The sequence below is a fragment of the Megalobrama amblycephala genome, linkage group LG3, assembly GCF_018812025.1.
Source record: "Megalobrama amblycephala isolate DHTTF-2021 linkage group LG3, ASM1881202v1, whole genome shotgun sequence".
NCBI lineage: Eukaryota > Metazoa > Chordata > Actinopteri > Cypriniformes > Xenocyprididae > Megalobrama > Megalobrama amblycephala.
Window position 1 is genome coordinate 8363338 of NC_063046.1, and position 19688 is coordinate 8383025.

The 19688-nt window shown below is 38.1% G+C and overlaps 1 protein-coding gene across 3 annotated transcripts; it reads left to right on the forward strand.

Moving 5' to 3' along the window:
- The first annotated feature begins 2559 nt into the window (after window positions 1-2559).
- Window positions 2560-17650, forward strand: ankdd1a (ankyrin repeat and death domain containing 1A). Of its 3 annotated transcripts, none has more exons than XM_048183696.1 (15): window positions 2560-2782; window positions 3086-3189; window positions 4808-4906; window positions 7061-7159; window positions 7419-7523; window positions 8259-8357; window positions 10338-10436; window positions 10512-10610; window positions 10721-10819; window positions 13540-13638; window positions 13728-13826; window positions 14024-14119; window positions 14229-14430; window positions 15872-16003; window positions 16660-17650. In XM_048183696.1, exons 1-15 carry the CDS (start codon window positions 2743-2745, stop codon window positions 16746-16748), a joined length of 1560 nt encoding a protein of 519 aa, XP_048039653.1. In that variant the 5' UTR covers window positions 2560-2742; the 3' UTR covers window positions 16749-17650. The 3 variants fall into 3 exon arrangements, with proteins under 3 accessions (XP_048039653.1, XP_048039654.1, XP_048039655.1); XM_048183697.1 differs by having other exon boundaries at window positions 2566-2782; window positions 16656-17650; XM_048183698.1 differs by lacking the exons at window positions 2560-2782; window positions 3086-3189; window positions 4808-4906 and adding an exon at window positions 4937-5199.
- Window positions 17651-19688: the final 2038 nt, after the last annotated feature.

Genomic DNA, 19688 nt, shown 5'->3' on the forward strand with positions numbered 1-19688 from the left:
TTTTGTTACGCATAGCATCCTATATTATTTCCTCCATTTATAGAAGAGAACCATCCTTTTCCTTTTGTGGTATCAAAATACTGTGCAGATAACAGGCCTCACTCGTCTCCCTCTGCTGGCCTGATGGGAGTTGTTTTTTTGGAACCAAGTCTGTTTTCTTTCCCTAGTGACGGTTTTGGCAAACTACAATGTACACATACTGAAGCCAAATTTTAAACAGCAAACTATCAGAGATTTTTTAATATTAATATTGTATGCATTATGTGTGTATGTGTGTGTGTGTGTGTGTGTGTGTGTGTGTGTATATATATATATATATATATATATATATATATATATTGGGTAAGTGAAGTGCTTCTCTATCCAGCATGCGTTGCTTAAACAGTTATGCCACTATGCAACAAATCAGAACAACAAACTTTAAATGGCCTATTAGCCCCAACAGCTGTGCATGGAAAATGAAATTGGCCAGAAATGAATTTTGGAAGTGAATCTGGTGAGAAACCTGTCACCATGTGAGTCTGCAGCTCTCTCTAGTGGAGGTTTCTCATATTAATGGGTCACAGGTCTTTTTGTTCAAACAGGTCAACATTTATCCAGCATTCATGCTAGTTTACCCAAAGCCAACAGACAGACAAACAAGCTCAATTGCCTATTGTTACACAACAAAGATCAAATCTGATTGATAAGACAAATGGATGCATCATAAATGAAGAATCATCTGTCATTGAAAAGAGTCTGATAAGAGTGAGTAATGAATTTAATTATTATGAGAAGAACAGAAAATTAAAAGATGACATCTCATAAATGAATAATACATGAGCAAATAATAAAACTCAGAAAGAGTAGACTATAAAAATGGTATAGCATGTAGATTGGCGCGATATGATTTTTTTTATATCTTCCAGTACAAATAAAGAATATCAGCATTTGTAGCTTACATTAAATAATATGCATTTGTCCTTACAATATTTATTTAGCAAATCAGGAAACTTTTTATGCACACTTAAGAGGTAAGATTTTAAAAAAAGGAAAAAAAATATATAAATACAGTTGTCTTATTTATATATTATTATATTGTCATGACATAGCGTGTATCAATAGCTGTGTATAATGGCATAAAAATTATCTCACATTATTGTGGCAGCGAATGTAATGTATTTGAGTCACTCCGCGAAACCGGTACGATTTAGACTTACACATTTTTAGATTTTTTACCAAAATGTTTTACTTTTCTGAACACCCCACAACATTAATGACATATTTAACTTCCAGAAAAACATATTTTCCCATCTCAGGCATCAAATCCCTATTATTATTGGTCATTATTTTAAGTTATAGACACTATGGGAGCTCTCTGAATATTATTATAAAATGTATTTGTGATAAAATCAACATTTTCCTATTAATCAGATGTCCCTCGCACTAACTGCAAATATAAAAGTTACATAAAATCTCACACTTTTGCTATACTAAAGCCTGAAATGGGCACTTTTTGTGACAGAAACCTCATCATCACTTCAGAGTTTGAACTAAATTCTTATGATTGAACATTTCAGACAGAATTCAACTAACTTTAAATTACTTTTTTCATAAACTTAACAAAAAAAATAATAATAATAATAAAAATGTAGGTGTGACAGGGTTGAATGTGACGGGGTTGTGATTTTTTGCCCAAATTGTCCACTGCTCTAAATCTAGTGAATAAATGGAGAGCACATGGCATGCATGATATTAAGAAATCATGAATAATGTTGAAATAACAAAGATCATTTTCACAAGTAATAGTTTTCTGTCTTTAATTGATGTAACGGGGTTGAGTCGTTAAGCTTGACAAACACAATTTCACAACATAATTTAGTTATAATTATTAAAGAAGGTGGTCACTGGCCTGTGTCTGCTCACAATGTTGTTCAGAAGACCTCTATGATGTCACTTCCTATTAATGATGTCACATAAGTATCAGTTCATTATTTTTATAGGAGAGAATGGTTTGTGTAACGGGGTTGAGGGGTTACTGAGGTACGGAACTAAATAATGTGATTTTAATGAATAATCATGAATTTACTTAGAAAAAAAAACATTCCCATTAAAAAAGCACCGATGGATATTTATGGGAATGACAGAATGAATGAGCTTTTTTCTCATTTTATTATTCATATCCCAAGTACACTTTCATAGAAGGCCTTGAGGGACATGACAAAATAGGTGGTGTCAACTGAAAAAAACAAAATAATTTCTAATATGAAGATAAAATGTATGTCATGTTTTTAAACATTATTAAAGGAGGCATTTCAATTAATACAAAAAGCTTTCAAAAATATATTTTGGTGACCCAATAGATAAAATACACTGAAAAAGGTCAGAAAAACTCAAATCGTACCGGTTTCGTGGAAAGACTCATATAAGCGAATGTAAAGTATTTAAATACATAACTAACATTTCGTCTTTGGGAAGTCACAAAGTCTACACAACCTATTTAACATTAAGTAACATCAGCACAATGTAATTAATATTTATAATCACAGCCTTCGCTATTGGAGGAACGCGAAGAAACGTCCGTATGGCGTGATTAATATTCATGAGCCTTCGTTCGCTTCAGCAGGATTCGTCATTTCCCAAAGCGGCAGGCTTGAGCTGAGCGAGGATCACACAGAAACAGCCGAACATCACATCAAAAGATGAAAATGTAGACATTTATCAGAAGATGCGCATGTTGGAGACGTAACACACCATCAATCGATGACGATGGAAGACGGACTGGTGTCCGAAGACGATATATGTGAGTGTTTAACAGTGAAGTGAAAGAATAGTAGTGTTGTTGTGCGAAACTAGGGCAAGTGAGAAAGAAATATATTCATTGGCTGTTTGTATGAGAAGGTGGTGTATTTAAAAATATTTACTATTAAAAATGTTACTATAACAGACTAAAGATGATCTGTCAAGTACAACCAGCTCTCTAACTGATTGTATTCATATGTAGCAGCCTATTCATTTGCCCAAGACAAAAAAGGGACATCATGTTTGTACCTGTATAATAAACCATATATAACTCTTGTCACCTTCCACTTTCATTTCTCTCTAGTGCTTCGTTCAGAGAAGGAGTTTCATGATGCTGCGAAGAGGAATGACACTGACAGAATGGAGGAGCTGATAAGAAGAGGAGTGGACGTCAAAGTCAAAAATAAGGTATAATGAATGAATCAATAGAAACATACATGGATCAGGCATGACATTATGAGCACTGACAGGTGAAGTGAATAACACTGATTATCTCTTCATCACGGCACCTGTTAGTGGGTGGGATATATTAGGCAGCAAGTGGTTCAGGAATGGTTTGAGGAGCAGAACAACAAGTTTGAGGTGTTGATTTGGCCTCCAAATTCTCCAGATCTCAGTCCAGTCGAGCATCTGTGGGATGTGCTGAACAAACAAGTCCGATCCATGGAGGCTCCACTTCACAACTTACAGGACTTAAAGGGTTAGTTCACCCAAAAATGAAAATAATGTCATTTATTACTCACCCTCATGTCATTCCACATCTTTAAGACCTTCGTTCAACACAAATTAAGATATTTTTGTTGAAATCCAAGTGGGGCCTGCATAGCCAGCAATGACATTTCCTCTCTCAAGATCCATTAATGTACTAAAAACATATTTAAATCAGTGCATGTGAGTTCAGTGGTTCAATATTAATATTATAAAGCGACGAGAATATTTTTGGTGCGCCAAAAAACAAAATAACGACTTATATAGTGATGGCCGATTTCAAAACACTGCTTCAGGAAGCTTCGGAGCGTTATGAATCAGCGTGTCGAATCATCTGTTCGGAGCGCCAAAGTCACGAGATTTCAGCCGTTTGACACGCGATCCGAATCATGATTCGACGCGCTGATTCATAACGCTTAATGAAGCAGTGTTTTGAAATCGGCCATCACTATATAAGTCGTTATTTTGTTTTTTTGGCGCACCAAAAATATTCTCGTCGCTTTATAATATTAATATTGAACCACTGTACTCACATGAACTGATTTAAATATGTTTTTAGTACATTAATGGATCTTGAGAGAGGAAATGTCATTGCTGGCTATGCAGGCCCCACTTGGATTTCATCAAAAATATCTTAATTTGTGTTCCGAAGATGAATGAAGGTCTTACGGGTGTGGAACGACATGAGGGTGAGTAATAAATGACATTTTTGGGTGAACTAACCCTTTAAAGGATCTGCTGCTAACATCTTGGTGTCAGATACCACAGCACACCTTCAGGGGTCTAGAGGAGTCCGCGCCTCGACGGGTCAGGGCTGTTTTGGCAACAACAGGGGGACCAACACAATATTAGGAAGGTGGTCATAATGTTATGCCACAGGAACTGGTTGAGGACTGACGCATACACATTATATTAGACATTTTACTTCTAGTAAAAGATGTTTATAAATGCTCTAGAATGTTTAAAATTGTCTCCTTGACCTGATTCGGCCAAAATAAAATAAGTTTGGAATATTTACATTCTTACAAATGATAAACTATGATGCACACTTCTGAACATGGTGACACAGCAAAGCATTCTGAACATACTGTACAGGAAGCTGTGTCAGAGGAAGTTATGTTGCCACTCACCATGCCAATTTTTCCGCCTGGAATGTTTTGTTTTTCCTAGCTATACACCAGAGTGTCGGAAACACACATGTTGTGGTCCTCAGCACAGGATATGACCCTTATTTTACCCCAGACAACAGTATTATTTACCACCTAAAACAATGGCTAATCAGCCATGGTTGATTTAATATGTGATTTTCATTTTGCAGATGGACCGTAAGGCCCTGCACTGGGCAGCTGGAGCTGGCAGTGAACAGGCACTGCGTCTGCTGCTAGACCATGACATGGATGTGGATGAAATGGACAGCGTACGTGTCAAATCATGCATTCTGTTTGAACGCTGCCAAACTGTAACAGGTTTAAATTCAGTTTCATTTTAGGCTGAATATTTTATAAAGTTCCATGTTTATTTAATGTATGAGCACAAATAAGAGACATACTGCTTCACTTGGTAAATCTTTAATGGGCTGCTGTTCATTCACCATGTGGCCTTGTGAATGACTGGAGGCTATGACCTTGTTACACCAACAACAATAGCTGAGGAGACAACGAGTGGCACTGAAATACAAGGCAAAACATTTATAGATAATTGAGTAGTTGGGTGAGTGATGGGTGAGTTTTATTTATTTATTTATTTATTTATTTTTTAAAAACTTAAATTTTAGATTAAATTCTATGTACAATGTAAAATGAAAGTGATTAGATGCTATAACTGGTCAAATAAATTAAATTAGAAATTAGATCAATTATAGCATGTCACGTCGACTGGCCAGTTACAGTCTGTCAAAGCATTTTAGTGTCATTCCATATGAATTTGATGAATTTTTTAATTTATTTTTATTTGTACACACAAGCTTACACCAACTCACACCAACAACAAAGAGTGGCTATGATATGCAAGGGATAATTAAGAAGTTGACTAATATTTTTTTAAAACATCAAAATTTGAGATTAAAATGAATGTAAATGTATAAATGAAAGTGTATATTTTTAGATGCTATAAATGGTCAACATTTGTGAATCACATTTTTGTTCTTGCAGTTCACATAAATAGTCTGGAGTGGAATTACATACATTTTTAAAGTGCGAATTTTTTTTAAGTAATATGAGGTCATAATTAATGCATGCTGTTTTTTGTGTGTGTACTGTATGTTCATTTTTTGTTCTTCCTTGATGTTCATTCATCATCTTCGCTTTATTTTTCGTGAAGCATTATTTTGCTTCGCTTCTGCTATGATAAAGAGACATCCATTTCAGATATCAACAGTGTTTCTCAGAAATTGCTTACTGCACCTTTAAAGGGACACTCCACTTTTTCTGAAAATAGGCTCACTTTCCAACTCCCCTAGAGTTAAATGGTAAAACTCAACTGTTTTCGAATCCATTCAGCCGATCTCCAGGTCTGGCGGTACCACTTTTAGCATAGCTTAGCATAGTTCATTGAATCTGATTAGACCGTTAGCATCACGCTCAAAAATGACCAAAGAGTTTCGATAGGTTTCCTATTTAAAACTTGACTCTTCTGTAGTTACATTGTGTACTAAGACCGACGGACAATGAAAAGCTGTGATTTTCTAGGCCGATATGGCTAAACTCTCATTCCGGCGTAATAATCAAGGAACTTCGCTGCCATACCATGAGTGCAGCAGGCGCAATGATATTACACAGCGGCTGTGACCCCCTGCTTGCACATGGAGCGTGCCTTGTAACCATGGAGACATTTGTGAGTGGCGCTGCGTAATATCACTTGCCTGCTGCACTCATGGTACGGCTGCAAAGTTCCTTGATTATTACGCCGGAATGAGAGTATAGTTCCTAGCCATTATCGGCCTAGAAAATCACAGCATTTCATTGTCCGTCGGTCTTAGTACACGATGTAACTACAGAAGAGTCAAGTTTTAAATAGGAAAAATATTGAAACTCTTTGGTCATTTTTGAGCGAGATGCTAACGGTCTAATCAGATTCAATGAACTATGCTAAGCTATGCTAAAAGTGGTACCACCAGACCCGGAGATCGGCTAATGGATTCAAAAATGGTAAAACTCAACTGCTTAACTCTAGGGGAGCTGGAAAATGAGCCTATTTTCAAAAAAAGTGGAGTGTTCCTTTAAGGAAAAGTCAATTTAAGCTAGTGTTATTTTAGCTTTTGTTCGTGTTTATAGTTTTTGTTAATATTTCGAATTAGATTTTACTTTTATATTTTCTGCTTTCATTTTAATTTGAAAGTTTTATTACTTTTGTTGTTTTTTAAATGATGTCTGTTTATTTTAGTATATTTTAGTATTTCAATTTAAACTAAACGAAAATATATATATTTTTTAATTTCAGTTAATGTTTTATTTCAAGTAATGGAAATGTTTTTTTATGATTTTAGTTTTAAGTAACGATAATAATAACCCTGCTTTAGGCTAATTTAAATCTTCAAAAGTCATGTGACTGTATAGACATTCTTGTTTTGCAGTTCGGTATGAACGCTCTGCTCTTGGCGGCGTGGTTTGGTCACCTGTCAATCCTAAAGATCCTTGTCTCAATCGGGGCGAAGCTCACCTCTGAAAACAAAGTAAGACTCTTGGTAAAAATCCTTATAAGTCCTATATATCCTTATATATCTTATATGAAGACAGTGGTAGCATCTCACTCGATGTGCTCTGCTCACTCACGGTTGGCTGTGCTCTTGATAAAGAACGCTCTAAAGCAATTTAAAGCCTTTAGATTAACCAATACAAATGGGATTGTACTGTGCACTGGCCTAGATATAGACTTCAACACTAATTCCAATGCATCTCAGTGATGAACTGTCTCATTTCTTTTGTCCTCAGAATGGCTTGAATCTTTTGCACTGTGCTGCTCAGAGGGGTTACATCAGTATTCTGGAGTACATCATGGAAGATCTGGAAAACGTGCAGCTTAATAAAGTTGACAAGGTGAGAATCTCATTTTTTTTCTCACACAATACCTATGGTTTTGCTTTCCAATGTATTGATTGTATTGATTCAAGTCCTGAAAGTAGAAGAGAGCTGTTTTTCATCTGATAGTGATAATGACTGTGATGACTGCACAGTGTTCATGCAAATATCAGTTAAACATTTTCAAGAAATGACTCTGAGGAAGGAATTGACTCAAGGAAGAGGTCTGTTGACTTAAAAAGCAGATAGTAAACAGCAGCTGTCAACCATCAAAAGACTAATGGCTTCATAAAAGACTTCTTTCTTGTCCAGAGTAATTCATGAAGTAGATGGACATGACAAAACTTTATCCATTAGGTGTTGTTTGTTTGTTTTGATTGCTAATATCAATCAGTACTATGGACTGATTCGCTAATGTTATTTTTCTGTCTTCAGGGGTGAAGAAAATAAAAGTCAATATGGATTGTGGGACATTTATTATGAATGTAAACAGGGTTATCTGTGATGTCTTTAAACACAGATTTGAGTGTTTCCAGTTTTTATGTATTATGCTACACAAGTTTATGATGAGATTTGTGCTCTATTAGATGCAAATTAAATCATTAATATCAAATGATCAACATTCTGGAGGAGTTTCATTGTGCTTTCTGTCAAAACTTTTTATTGCCCATTGAAATGTAATGTTAACAGTTGTAAAACATTTATGGAAAGTTCATTACGTCCGTTCTAAAGTGTCTCCATCTGTTGTGTCAGTCAGGTAAGACGGCGTTTCATTTAGCCGCAGAGCACGGACACCTGGAGGTGGTGGAGTTTCTCATCGGTATGGGCTGTGCTCATGATCTCAAGGACAAGGTGAGTCACAGACGCCCCTCAGTGTGTGCTAATTAGATTTTCTCTACTACTAAACTCAGCAAAAAATGCCCCTTTTTCAGGTTACTGTATTTTAAAGATAATTTTGTAAAGAACTTTACTGTAAAGGGTTTAAACAATGTTTTTCATGCTTGTTCAATGCACCATAAACAATTATTGCACGTTGAACAGTCCTTAAAGTGTAACTTCATCGATTTTTAACCCTCTTTGTATTGATACAGTGTTGGTAGTATATGTAAATGAACAACGTTTACTCTTTCTCTGTGTTATCAGGGTGTTTATTTGTCAGTAGGGCTGACCGATATATCGCATGTGATTTTCACGTGCATTTCGTCAGTATAGCCGGTTCTCTGATTACAGCTAAATCGCCATCACCTGCTTTCAAATGGAGCGGCATTTAATAGACAGAGCCATAGTTATCGAAGGCGATTCATCTGCGATATGAACGCGATATTGCTTGGCTTGTCAGTGATCTCACGTAAAGGAGCAGTGTAAGCTCACGTAAAGGAGGGGTTTAGAGAGACTGATTCATTGAACTGCTTCAAACGAATCGTTTAACAATCTTTGGTGAACTGAGGTGAAATTAAAGGATTAGTTCACTTTCAAATAAAATTTTCCTGATAATTTACTCACCCCCATGTCATCCCAGATGTTCATGTCTTTCTTTCTTCAGTCGAAAAGAAATGAAGGTTTTTGATGAAAACATTCCAGGATTTTTCTCCTTATAGTGGACTTCAATGGCCTCCAAACGGTTGAAGGTCAAAATGACAGTTTCAGTGCAGCTTCAAAGAGCTTTAAACGATACCAGACGAGGAATAAGGGTCTTATCTAGAGAAACCATCGGTCATTTTCGAAAAAAATGTAAATGTATATGCTTTATATAAACAAATGACCACCTTCCAAGTGCTTCCGCCAAAACTGCACATTCGTATTCTTCAAAAAGCTTACGCCGTATGTCCTACGCCTTCCCTATTCTACTTACGGAACGAACGCAGCGGCAGTTCCATTTTTTCCATAAGTAGAACAGGGAAGGCGTAGGACATACAGCATAAACTTTTTTACTGAAACTGTAATTTTGACCTTCAACCGTTTGGAGGCCATTGAAGTCCACTATATGAAGAATAATCCTGGGATGTTTTCATCAAAAACCTTAATTTCTTTTTGACTGAAGAAAGAAAGACATGAACATCTTGGATGACATGGGAGTGAGTAAATTATCAGGAAATATTTATTTGAAAGTGAACTAATCGAAAGAAAACAAAAGTGTTTTTTGACCTTGCATGCATGTAAACCTGTTGTAGGAGACTCCCAAAACAATATAAGGAACCTTAAAAAAGGCATAATAGGGGCACTTTAAGACATTTACTGGAAGGAAAATCAGTTGAAAGTGAGAGGACATTTCTTTCTTTGCTGAGTTTATATGCAAAATGCCAAAGTAGAGATCAAAGTGTGCCAAACTTGCTAATGTGACCCAAATGAAAGCTGTAGACTTAAAGGGATAGTTCACCCAAAAAGGAAAATTATTCTGTACTCACCCTTTTATTTATTCACCCTCAAGCCATCATAGGTGGATATATGGCTTTCTTCTTTCAGCCAAACACAAAGCTAGTGATTATAGTATATAAAGTTATAAATATGGATATTTTTCTTACAAGAGCCCATTACTTCACTTCAGAAGGCCTTTTAAGATGGATGGATGCACTTTTTTGGGCTTCAAAATCTCGAGCCCCATTCAATACCATTATAAAGCTTGAAAGAGACAGAATATTTTTAATATAACTCTGTTCGTCTGAAAGAAGAAAGTCATATATACTTAGGACGGCTTGAGGGTGAGTAAATTATGGGATAATTTTCATTTTTGGGTGAACTGTCCCTTTAAGTGGTGTGACACTGTGGTGATGATATGAGGTCAGAGACGTGTCATGTGTGATGCAGTGTTAATATGATGTTCATGAACTGCAGGAGGAGAACACTGCCCTGAATTTGGCAGCTAAGCAAGGCCACAGCGACGTCCTACAGAAGATTATGGAGACCGGGGAGAACATTGATGAAAGAAACATTGTAAGTCTCACTCCAATTGTAAGAGTTTTTTGGTTTGAAGTCATTTATTTGCTTCACATTGTGATCTTTCATCAGGACGGCATGACGGCTTTACATTTGGCAGCTGAAGGGGGTCATTATGAGTGTATCCGACTATTGCTGGAGGCTGGATGCAATGTCAATGAACTTACTCATGTGAGTACAATGTTTTATTTTATCTGCAGTCTTCATCATAACTAATGAGATTTTCAACTTGTTTTCAGTACAGCAAATTAAAGCACATGGTAATGTGTTTCTTGTTATAGAGCAACAAAACGGCTCTTCATCTGGTGGCCCAGCACGGCTCGGGCAAAGAGGTCAGACTGCTGATACAGGCTGGGATCAGTCTGGATTCAGTAGACACAGTGAGTCCTAAAAAACATCAGTTAACAGTCCAACATCACAACATGCTTGCTTTTTAAAAAGCTATCAACAAGTATAACATTTACTGTAGAGCAGGAGAGAATGCTTGTTACTTTGAATTAAGTATCTGGCAGATGCATAATGTATATTTCTTGTTATGCCGCCTTCATTATGAACATTTATTATGGATTCACATCTTCTTGCCAACATTCTGTGTTAAATAACAGTTGATGATTTAAAAACTTAGAAAGAATAAATCATAAAAATCATGAAAAAAATTCCTTTCCTTAATTATATAAGTAATTATAACAGTTCATTCTGGTTCTCGATTCTGATTGGCTGAGAGGTCTTTCCAGCCTTGCAATATTCTATCAGTATCATCACAGTAACCGTTTCACTGTTTGTTTCACTTCGCTTGCAGCATTTTTCTCACAGCAAGTGTCATGGCAGACAAGCAAACACCATAATTTTATAAATACTACAGTTGTTGTGTCACGGAATGTAGTTTTAAGAGTTTTTTAGGTATGAATGTAGTTATTTAGACCTCAGATATGTGACTCATATGTAAACATAGCACCTATTTTACTATTTCAATTTGTTAAAACGCTTTCGGAGATGTGAGCTCCAGGCCGTCAGCGAGCGTTCAGAGCTCATGTACCCGCAGAGAACAGCTTCATCTCAGCCAGTCCTTCGGGAATTTGCTGCTGGCTCTTATGTAGATAGTGTTTAAACATGAGGTATAATTAATTTGGTGTATATCAAATCTTGGTCTTATAAACCTATTACTTTTTCCAGAGCAAATCGATTTGGGTTAAAGGTCCCGTTTTTCGTGGTTTTTTGAAGCTTTGATTGTGTTTATAGTGTGCAATATAACATGTGTTCATGTTTCGCGTGTAAAAAAACACAGTATTTTTCACATAATTTACTTATCTGTATACCGCTGTTTCCACTGTCATAAAAACGGGCTGATGACTTCCTTGTTCTATGAAGTCCCTCCTTCAGAAATACGTAACAAGTTTTGATTGTGCCAGCGGTTCCTGTGTTGTGATTCGACAGCAGTTTAGCGCATCTTGCCCGGAAAGGTCACGCCTCTTACCATAACGTGGAGATGCACACGCTCAGTGTTATTGTAAACATGTCTTTAATTTTACCCTATCAATTTGAGCCGGAATCAGACCCGGTGATTGGACTGCGGGATGAAAATAACAGCGTTTCGACGACATGGCGACAAACACACTCTACAAACGCAACTCTTGTGTATTCCTGTGGGCGGAGGTTAGTCAAAAAACTGTTTTAGTGACGTCATTAAAGAAGGAAGTAGAGGGATGTAGTCCAAACTGGCCGTTCGATGTAGGCGACTTCTGTTAAATAAAATATCTCGCTTGGCATTGAACTTTGAGCTTTAAAATTTTACAGATTTTATTTATACTCTAACAACAACATTACACACTAACTAAAGTCTGAAACATGGGATCACGAAGAACGGGACCTTTAAAGGCAAAGTTAAGTTTCATAACTTTATATGTTTATTTGACTGAAATCCTGTACTATAACTAGTGCTGTGTTTGTACTTTTGACTAAACCGTTTGCTTGTTTATTTCCTATTGTACAAACATACACTTTTATAATGGCTAATTGGTTTATTTAAATATTTTTTCAATAAATATTATTTTACATAAATAGCATGCCTTTGGTATTGAGAAAGGGCCCGTTGGTGATTGTGATTTCGACTTCGGTGAAAGTTACGTTATTACACCATTAAATGGCGGTAAAGACTGTCTTTATGAGTGAGTCAGTAGCAAAGACTTTTATATTGAAAGGGACTGAAACAAGGTTGTAAACAATAAGAGGCAACTGACAAATGCATTGACCAGCGCTGTCATGGGAAATCCCCTTAACTGTTAAAAGGACAAAGATATTGCTTTCTCGGTGGACATTCAAACTGATTTTGTGATTATAAATATAAGAGTGACCTGAAGAATATCAGCTAGATGCAGGTAATACACTCGCTCAGTCGATCTCTCTCTCATAATACTCTACATATTACAGTGAGTTTCAATGAAGCGACTCAACATCCCTTCGTAGTTCTAAAGTGATGTTTTAGAATTAGTAACTTGGGCTCAATTATTAAACTGTCAACTTGAGATTTGAATCCGTGGCGGAAGGAAGTAGTTCCTCACAAAAGAGGGTTTTAATGACACTCTGTTGTTGTTTCTTATTTATTGACACACTTGTGCCATCGAACTGTTGTATAAACACAATATTACACGAGTAGCCATGCAATATGGCTGTATATCAGCACGCTGTGAGTATCTACGGCCGAATCCCAGCCGTGCCGATATAGAGCGATAACGCATGGTGATATTGCTTATATGTGATTTACAGCATATATATGTGCTATTTGCTCACCCAGAGCACATTCAATGCCCACATCCAGACAATAGACACTCCCATCTTAGTGAAAAAATACAGAGATGCAAGAATTTGATTGAGATTCTAATTAGTGAAAACATGTGATGGGGAATTGTGCCGTGCAAATTATGCTCAACACTAATTTTGTGTCTGTATTTGCGAATTTATCATCTGATTTACATAATTAGTGAATCAGGTGCTGAAACATCTCAAATAAATAAGTATAAAAGATATCACAAGACTACAGTTTTTTGACCTCATGAAGTGTGCCATTTATGCTGCCATTTAGTACTTTGTTATTCTTTGCCAGCAACATATGTCAGCTCTCCACCTGGCAGTACTCAACAACTCCACAGAAATAGTGAAGGATCTTATCAATGCGGGATGCGACCTGGACATCTTTGACAATGTGAGTGTGGTTCATTTCACATTTACAAATGCAAACAGTGATTTAGAAAGCGGTTTCTTAATTCATTTATCAACAATTGTTCCTTACAGCGGCTTCAAACTGCTTTGCACATTGCAGCAGAACACGGTCGGCAGAACATCGCTGAGATGATCCTGATTTCTGGAGTCAACCTCAATCTAGTCGACAAGGTGCAATTTCCTGTTATCACACTTGGGTGTGGACAATATTTATCATATTTAAATTCAATTCTGATCAAACAATTAAAACAAAAGATGAAAGGTGCAATTTCCTGTTATCACACTTGGGTGTGGATGATATATTTTCATATTCTAATACAATTCTGATCAAACACTTAAACAGAAGATGTTTACTTCTAATGTTACAGCAGGGGAAGACATCACTTGATGTCGCAGCACGAGCCAACCATGTGAATGTTGTTGACATGATTATCAAAGCTGACAGATTTTACAAATGGGAAAAGGTATGTTCAGTGTACGTTAGGCTTAAATTATTTGAGTCTTATTTGTTATCTATCATAATTAAAGATTGTGTGCTATTTTTTGTTCATAATGTTTTCATTTGCCCTCCAGGAAAATGTGACGAGTGACTCTGACTCTCTGGTGGGAACAAGTCTTACCTTTAAGCAGGACCATCAACAGGAGACACAACATATCCGATCCGTCCTATGGAAACTTTCCAGCAAGTATCTCAAACCAGGCGAGTGGAAAACACTGGCTCGGCACTGGAAGTTCTCCGATGCACATATTCGATCCATAGAACACCAGTGGACAGGTATGCCACTGAATGCTGTGATCTGACGCATATCTCTCTCTCTCTCTCTCTCTCTCTCTATATATATATATATATATATATATATATATATATATATATATATATAAAATAAAGCTTTTTTTCAGCATTTTAAGCATAAAATTCATCAATAGTGACAGTAAAGACTTTTATAATGTCATGTGACACTGAAGACTGGAGTAAATAATAAATCAAATAAACGCACCCTTGGTGAGCACAAGAGACTAGTTTCAAAATCTTTTTAAAAAGCTATCAACAAGTATAACATTTACTGTAGAGCAATAGAGAATGTTTGTTACTTTGAATTAAGTATCTGGCAGATGCATAATGTATATTTCTTGCTGCCTTCATTATGAACATTTATTATGGATTCACATCTTCTTGCCAACATTCTGTGTTAAATAACAGTTGATGATTTAAAAACTTAGAAAGAATAAATCATGAAAATCATATGAAAAAAATCCTTTCCTTAATTATACAAGTAATTATAAAATTTTATACCACAGTTCATTCTGGTTCTCGATTCTGATTGGCTGAGAGGTCTTTCCAGCCTTGCAATATTCTATCAGTATCATCACAGTAACCGTTTCACTGTTTGTTTCACTTCGCTTGCAGCATTTTTCTCACAGCAAGTGTCATGGCAGACAAGCAAACACCATAATTTTATAAATACTACAGTTGTTGTGTCACGAAATGTAGTTTTTTAGGTATGAATGTAGTTATTTAGACCTCAGATATGTGACTCATATGTAAACATAGCACCTATTTTACTATTTCACTTTGTTAAAACGCTTTCGGAGATGTGAGCTCCAGGCCGTCAGCGAGCGTTCAGAGCTCATGTACCCGCAGAGAACAGCTTCATCTCAGCCAGTCCTTCGGGAATTTGCTGCTGGCTCTTATGTAGATAGTGTTTAAACATGAGGTATAATTAATTTGGTGTATATCAAATCTTGGTCTTATAAACCTATTACTTGTTCCAGAGCAAATCGTTTCAGTTTCAATCAGTTTCAAAATCGGATCAAACCCAAACTTTTAAATGCTCTGATTTTTTTAGTACAAAAAATATGATTTAAATTAAGAAATTATGAAATGTCGCAGCATAACGGGATTGAAAAGAAAGTGACAATCAAAGACAAATTGTGCATATTCTCAAACCATACACATGGTTTTCCTGAAAATTTCATTTTAATTTAATTAATTTGAAAATATGCACAAAAATTCAAAATGTCTCTAAATATATGAGGTCTGGAATCTTAAATAGACATCCACTACTACTAAGGCTAAATGGATTACAGAAACTTGCCTACACTAGCCTTTAATTTGCACCATTTTCCCAGACGTAATGCATTGTTGTAGGATCAGAGGCAGGTGTCTGATGTGATTGATATCTGCCATAGTGATGACAAGCTCTGAAATTTAAAAGGTACAAAGAGCTACAAGGAGCACGGGCACAGAATGCTGCTCATCTGGCTGCACGGAGTGATCGCCGCTGGAGAAAACCCCATCAAGGGCTTGTACGAAGGTCTGATGGGAATCTCAAGGATCGATCTGGCAGGTGAATTCATCATTACAGTTCATGTGAATCTGGTCTGTTCCTAAAGCCATCTAGCCAGAATTTTAATGCATCATATGTGCATTTCAGTCAGACGATCTTTTAGGAGTAATTGCATGTCTTTTTGGAAGGCAATACCAGAATGCATTGTAGTGAATTTCTGTGCAAAGTCGATTTTTAATACAGTACATTTATCAGTAGGTTTCCAGTTGGGTTCGATTTTTGATTTTGAACTAAATCTGCCCCACTTGTAGCTTATTTTTGCCTAGAATCGACAACTTAAACAGGAAAATATAGACATGTAGGGACATTTTACATGGCATTTTGACTAGGATTATGCCTTTAGAAGATTGTAGACAGCGAGGAAACTCTCTGGGATTTACAGCTATTGAATACTTTGATTTTAAGGTGTCTGTGTTACAGTGCAATTCTACATTTAAGTACTGAGTAATAATAATTAACTACATGTACTTACCATAGGGTTAGGATTAAGGTGTGTTTTAGAGTTAGTTGCATGTAATTAAGCACAATTTGTAGTAATTACTTTTTTTAGTAACTAAAAAAAGACACTGTGAAATAAAGTGTTACTGTATTTTTAAAAGTTCCACTGTCTTTCACCTTCCCTCTTTAATACCTTAATTTTCTTCCAAAAAAGAAAGCATGCGACAGCAGGCAAATGCGGATCCGTCTTCTGTTAAAACATGCTCTGCAATGTGAAGAGAGAGTCATTGAGAAAAGCCTGGATTGAGCTGGAGATTGCTTTTGAAGCACAGAGGACTTGAGAAGCACAAATACTCCCTTAAATACAACCTCAGTGACGTGACTGAGAGGAAAACATTGCCTGTTCACAACAAGAGCATTTATTCACAGCAAACCAGACTTTGGATTGAAACACGTTTCTGTGGAACCATTAACACTGAGAAAAATGCATCCGGATATTGTTCCTTTTCTTTGTGGAAAAACTCACAAAATGTGAACGTTTTGGTCAAGCTGGAAGAATTGTTTATGAATTTCTGATTCATTCTGCATGTCTTTCTGTCCTTTATTTATTTGTAAAAGCAGTTTTTCTGCTATAATAGTTATTTTAAAGAATAGAATCAAATCTAATGCTAACACAGATGCGATACCCAGGATACTGGGAAACATATTTTATGTGTTTAAATGTGTCTAATGTGCAGAACTGTTTGAGTCCCTCCTGACTGATCACTCTGTTGACTATGGGATTCTCCAGACTGAAATGCCTGAACTTTTGTTTATTGTGCAAACATTGTTATATGATTGTGGGACAAAAAAGAGAAGATTGTGGTATGAAATTAAGAGAATAAACCACTGCAGTATTTTATGCAAATTATGGCTTGATTAACAATACTGATTTCTCAATTTTAATCATTCTCCTTTTGATATCCATTCACTAAGCCGTATTTGTTGCGCGCCTCTCATCCAATAACTTGCAAAAAGCTTTGTGTTTTGTTACTTACATATAAAACAAAGTCTCAGATTTCAAATTATGTCTATTTTATTATGAAATGTGGCGTGACAGATTGCTGTAGTTCAAGCGATGAACCGATCATCAGAAGGTAAGATACTGAAATGTCATTGTTCAGTGTTTCAACAGCGGAAAGACATCAATAAAACAGCTTGTAAACAATATGTCATGTAACGTCACATTTACATAAATCAGTTGTTCATTTTAACTTTTAATATTATAGTAATACCAACTGACAGGGTTCCCTGTATAGTTTACAGCAGTACTTGATGTAACAGACATTGGCTAGTAAGAGATGCACGTGTAATGGCCAGAACACACCAAGCCGACGCCAACGAACTAGTGGCGACGAAAGCAGACTGCGGGGTTGGCTCACGTCGGCAGCGTCTGTGTCCAAAGCTGCCCTGCCACACCAAACCGACGCTAAACAGCCGACGGCCAAGTAGCATGTCAGTTCTGCGCCTGCGTGAGATGAAATGCCTTTCCGAACCAGTAGGTGGCAGTAGCTGAACAGCCAATCTGAATGATCAGATGGACCGACGAGCTCCGACGCCGATTCAACATTTCAAATCAGCCGAAAAAAAGCCGACGAGGACCAACTTCAGCCGACTGTGAGGAACACAGTGAGAAAACTTAGTCGGTCGACGAACAAAAACTGCCCGACGGCCGACCGTCGGCTTGGTGTGTTCCTGCCTTAAATTTCACTCCCCTGAACTCAAGAAGCGACAGATACTAGAGACTGCGGTCTTTAGCCTTCTTGTTAGAGTGTCCGACTCCTATGCCAGCGGACCCGGGTTCGAGTCCCGCTTAAAGCAGGCGGTTCGAACAGGAGGGGATACATTGGTGCCGTGACCCGGATGGGAGTGATGTTTTAGGGGGGTGAGTGTAACAGACCTAGGCTGGTAAGAGCTGTGTCCCATGCCACCTCACTCCCCTGATCTCAAGAGCTGCTAGAGACTGCGGTCTTTAACCTTCTTGGTAGAGTGCCCGACTCCCATGCCAGCGGACCCGGGTTCGAGTCCCGCTTAGAGCAGGCGGTTCGAACAGGAGGGGATACATTGGTGCCGTGACCCGGATGGGAGTGATATTTTAGGGGGGTGAGTGTAACAGACGTAGGCTGGTAAGAGCTGTGTCCCATGCCACCTCACTCCCCTGATCTCAAGAGCTGCTAGAGACTGCGGTCTTTAACCTTCTTGGTAAAGTGCCCGACTCCCATGCCAGCGGACCCGGGTTCGAGTCCCGCTTAGAGCAGGCGGTTCGAACAGGAGGGGATACATTGGTGCCGTGACCCGGATGGGAGTGATATTTTAGGGGGGTGAGTGTAACAGACGTAGGCTGGTAAGAGCTGTGTCCCATGCCACCTCACTCCCCTGATCTCAAGAGCTGCTAGAGACTGCGGTCTTTAACCTTCTTGGTAGAGTGCCCGACTCCCATGCCAGCGGACCCGGGTTCGAGTCCCGCTTAGAGCAGGCGGTTCGAACAGGAGGGGATACATTGGTGCCGTGACCCGGATGGGAGTGATATTTTAGGGGGGTGAGTGTAACAGACGTAGGCTGGTAAGAGCTGTGTCCCATGCCACCTCACTCCCCTGATCTCAAGAGCCGCTAGAGACTGCGGTCTTTAACCTTCTTGGTAGAGTGCCTGACTCCCATGCCAGCGGACCCGGGTTCGAGTCCCACTTAGAGCAGGCGGTTCGAACAGGAGGGGATACATTGGTGCCGTGACCCGGATGGGAGTGATGTTTTAGGGGGGTGAGTGTAACAGACGTAGGCTGGTAAGAGCTGTGTCCCATGCCACCTCACTCCCCTGATCTCAAGAGCTACTAGAGACTGCGGTCTTTAACCTTCTTGGTAGAGTGCCCGACTCCCATGCCAGCGGACCCGGGTTCGAGTCCCGCTTAGAGCAGGCGGTTCAAACAGGAGGGGATACATTGGTGCCGTGACCCGGACGGGAGTGATATTTTAGGGGGGTGAGTGTAACAGACGTAGGCTGGTAAGAGCTGTGTCCCATGCCACCTCACTCCCCTGATCTCAAGAGCTGCTAGAGACTGCGGTCTTTAACCTTCTTGGTAGAGTGCCCGACTCCCATGCCAGCGGACCCGAGTTCGAGTCCCGCTTAGAGCAGGCGGTTCGAACAGGAGGGGATACATTGGTCCCGTGACCTGGATGGGAGTGAAGTTTAGGGAGGTGAGTGTAACAGACG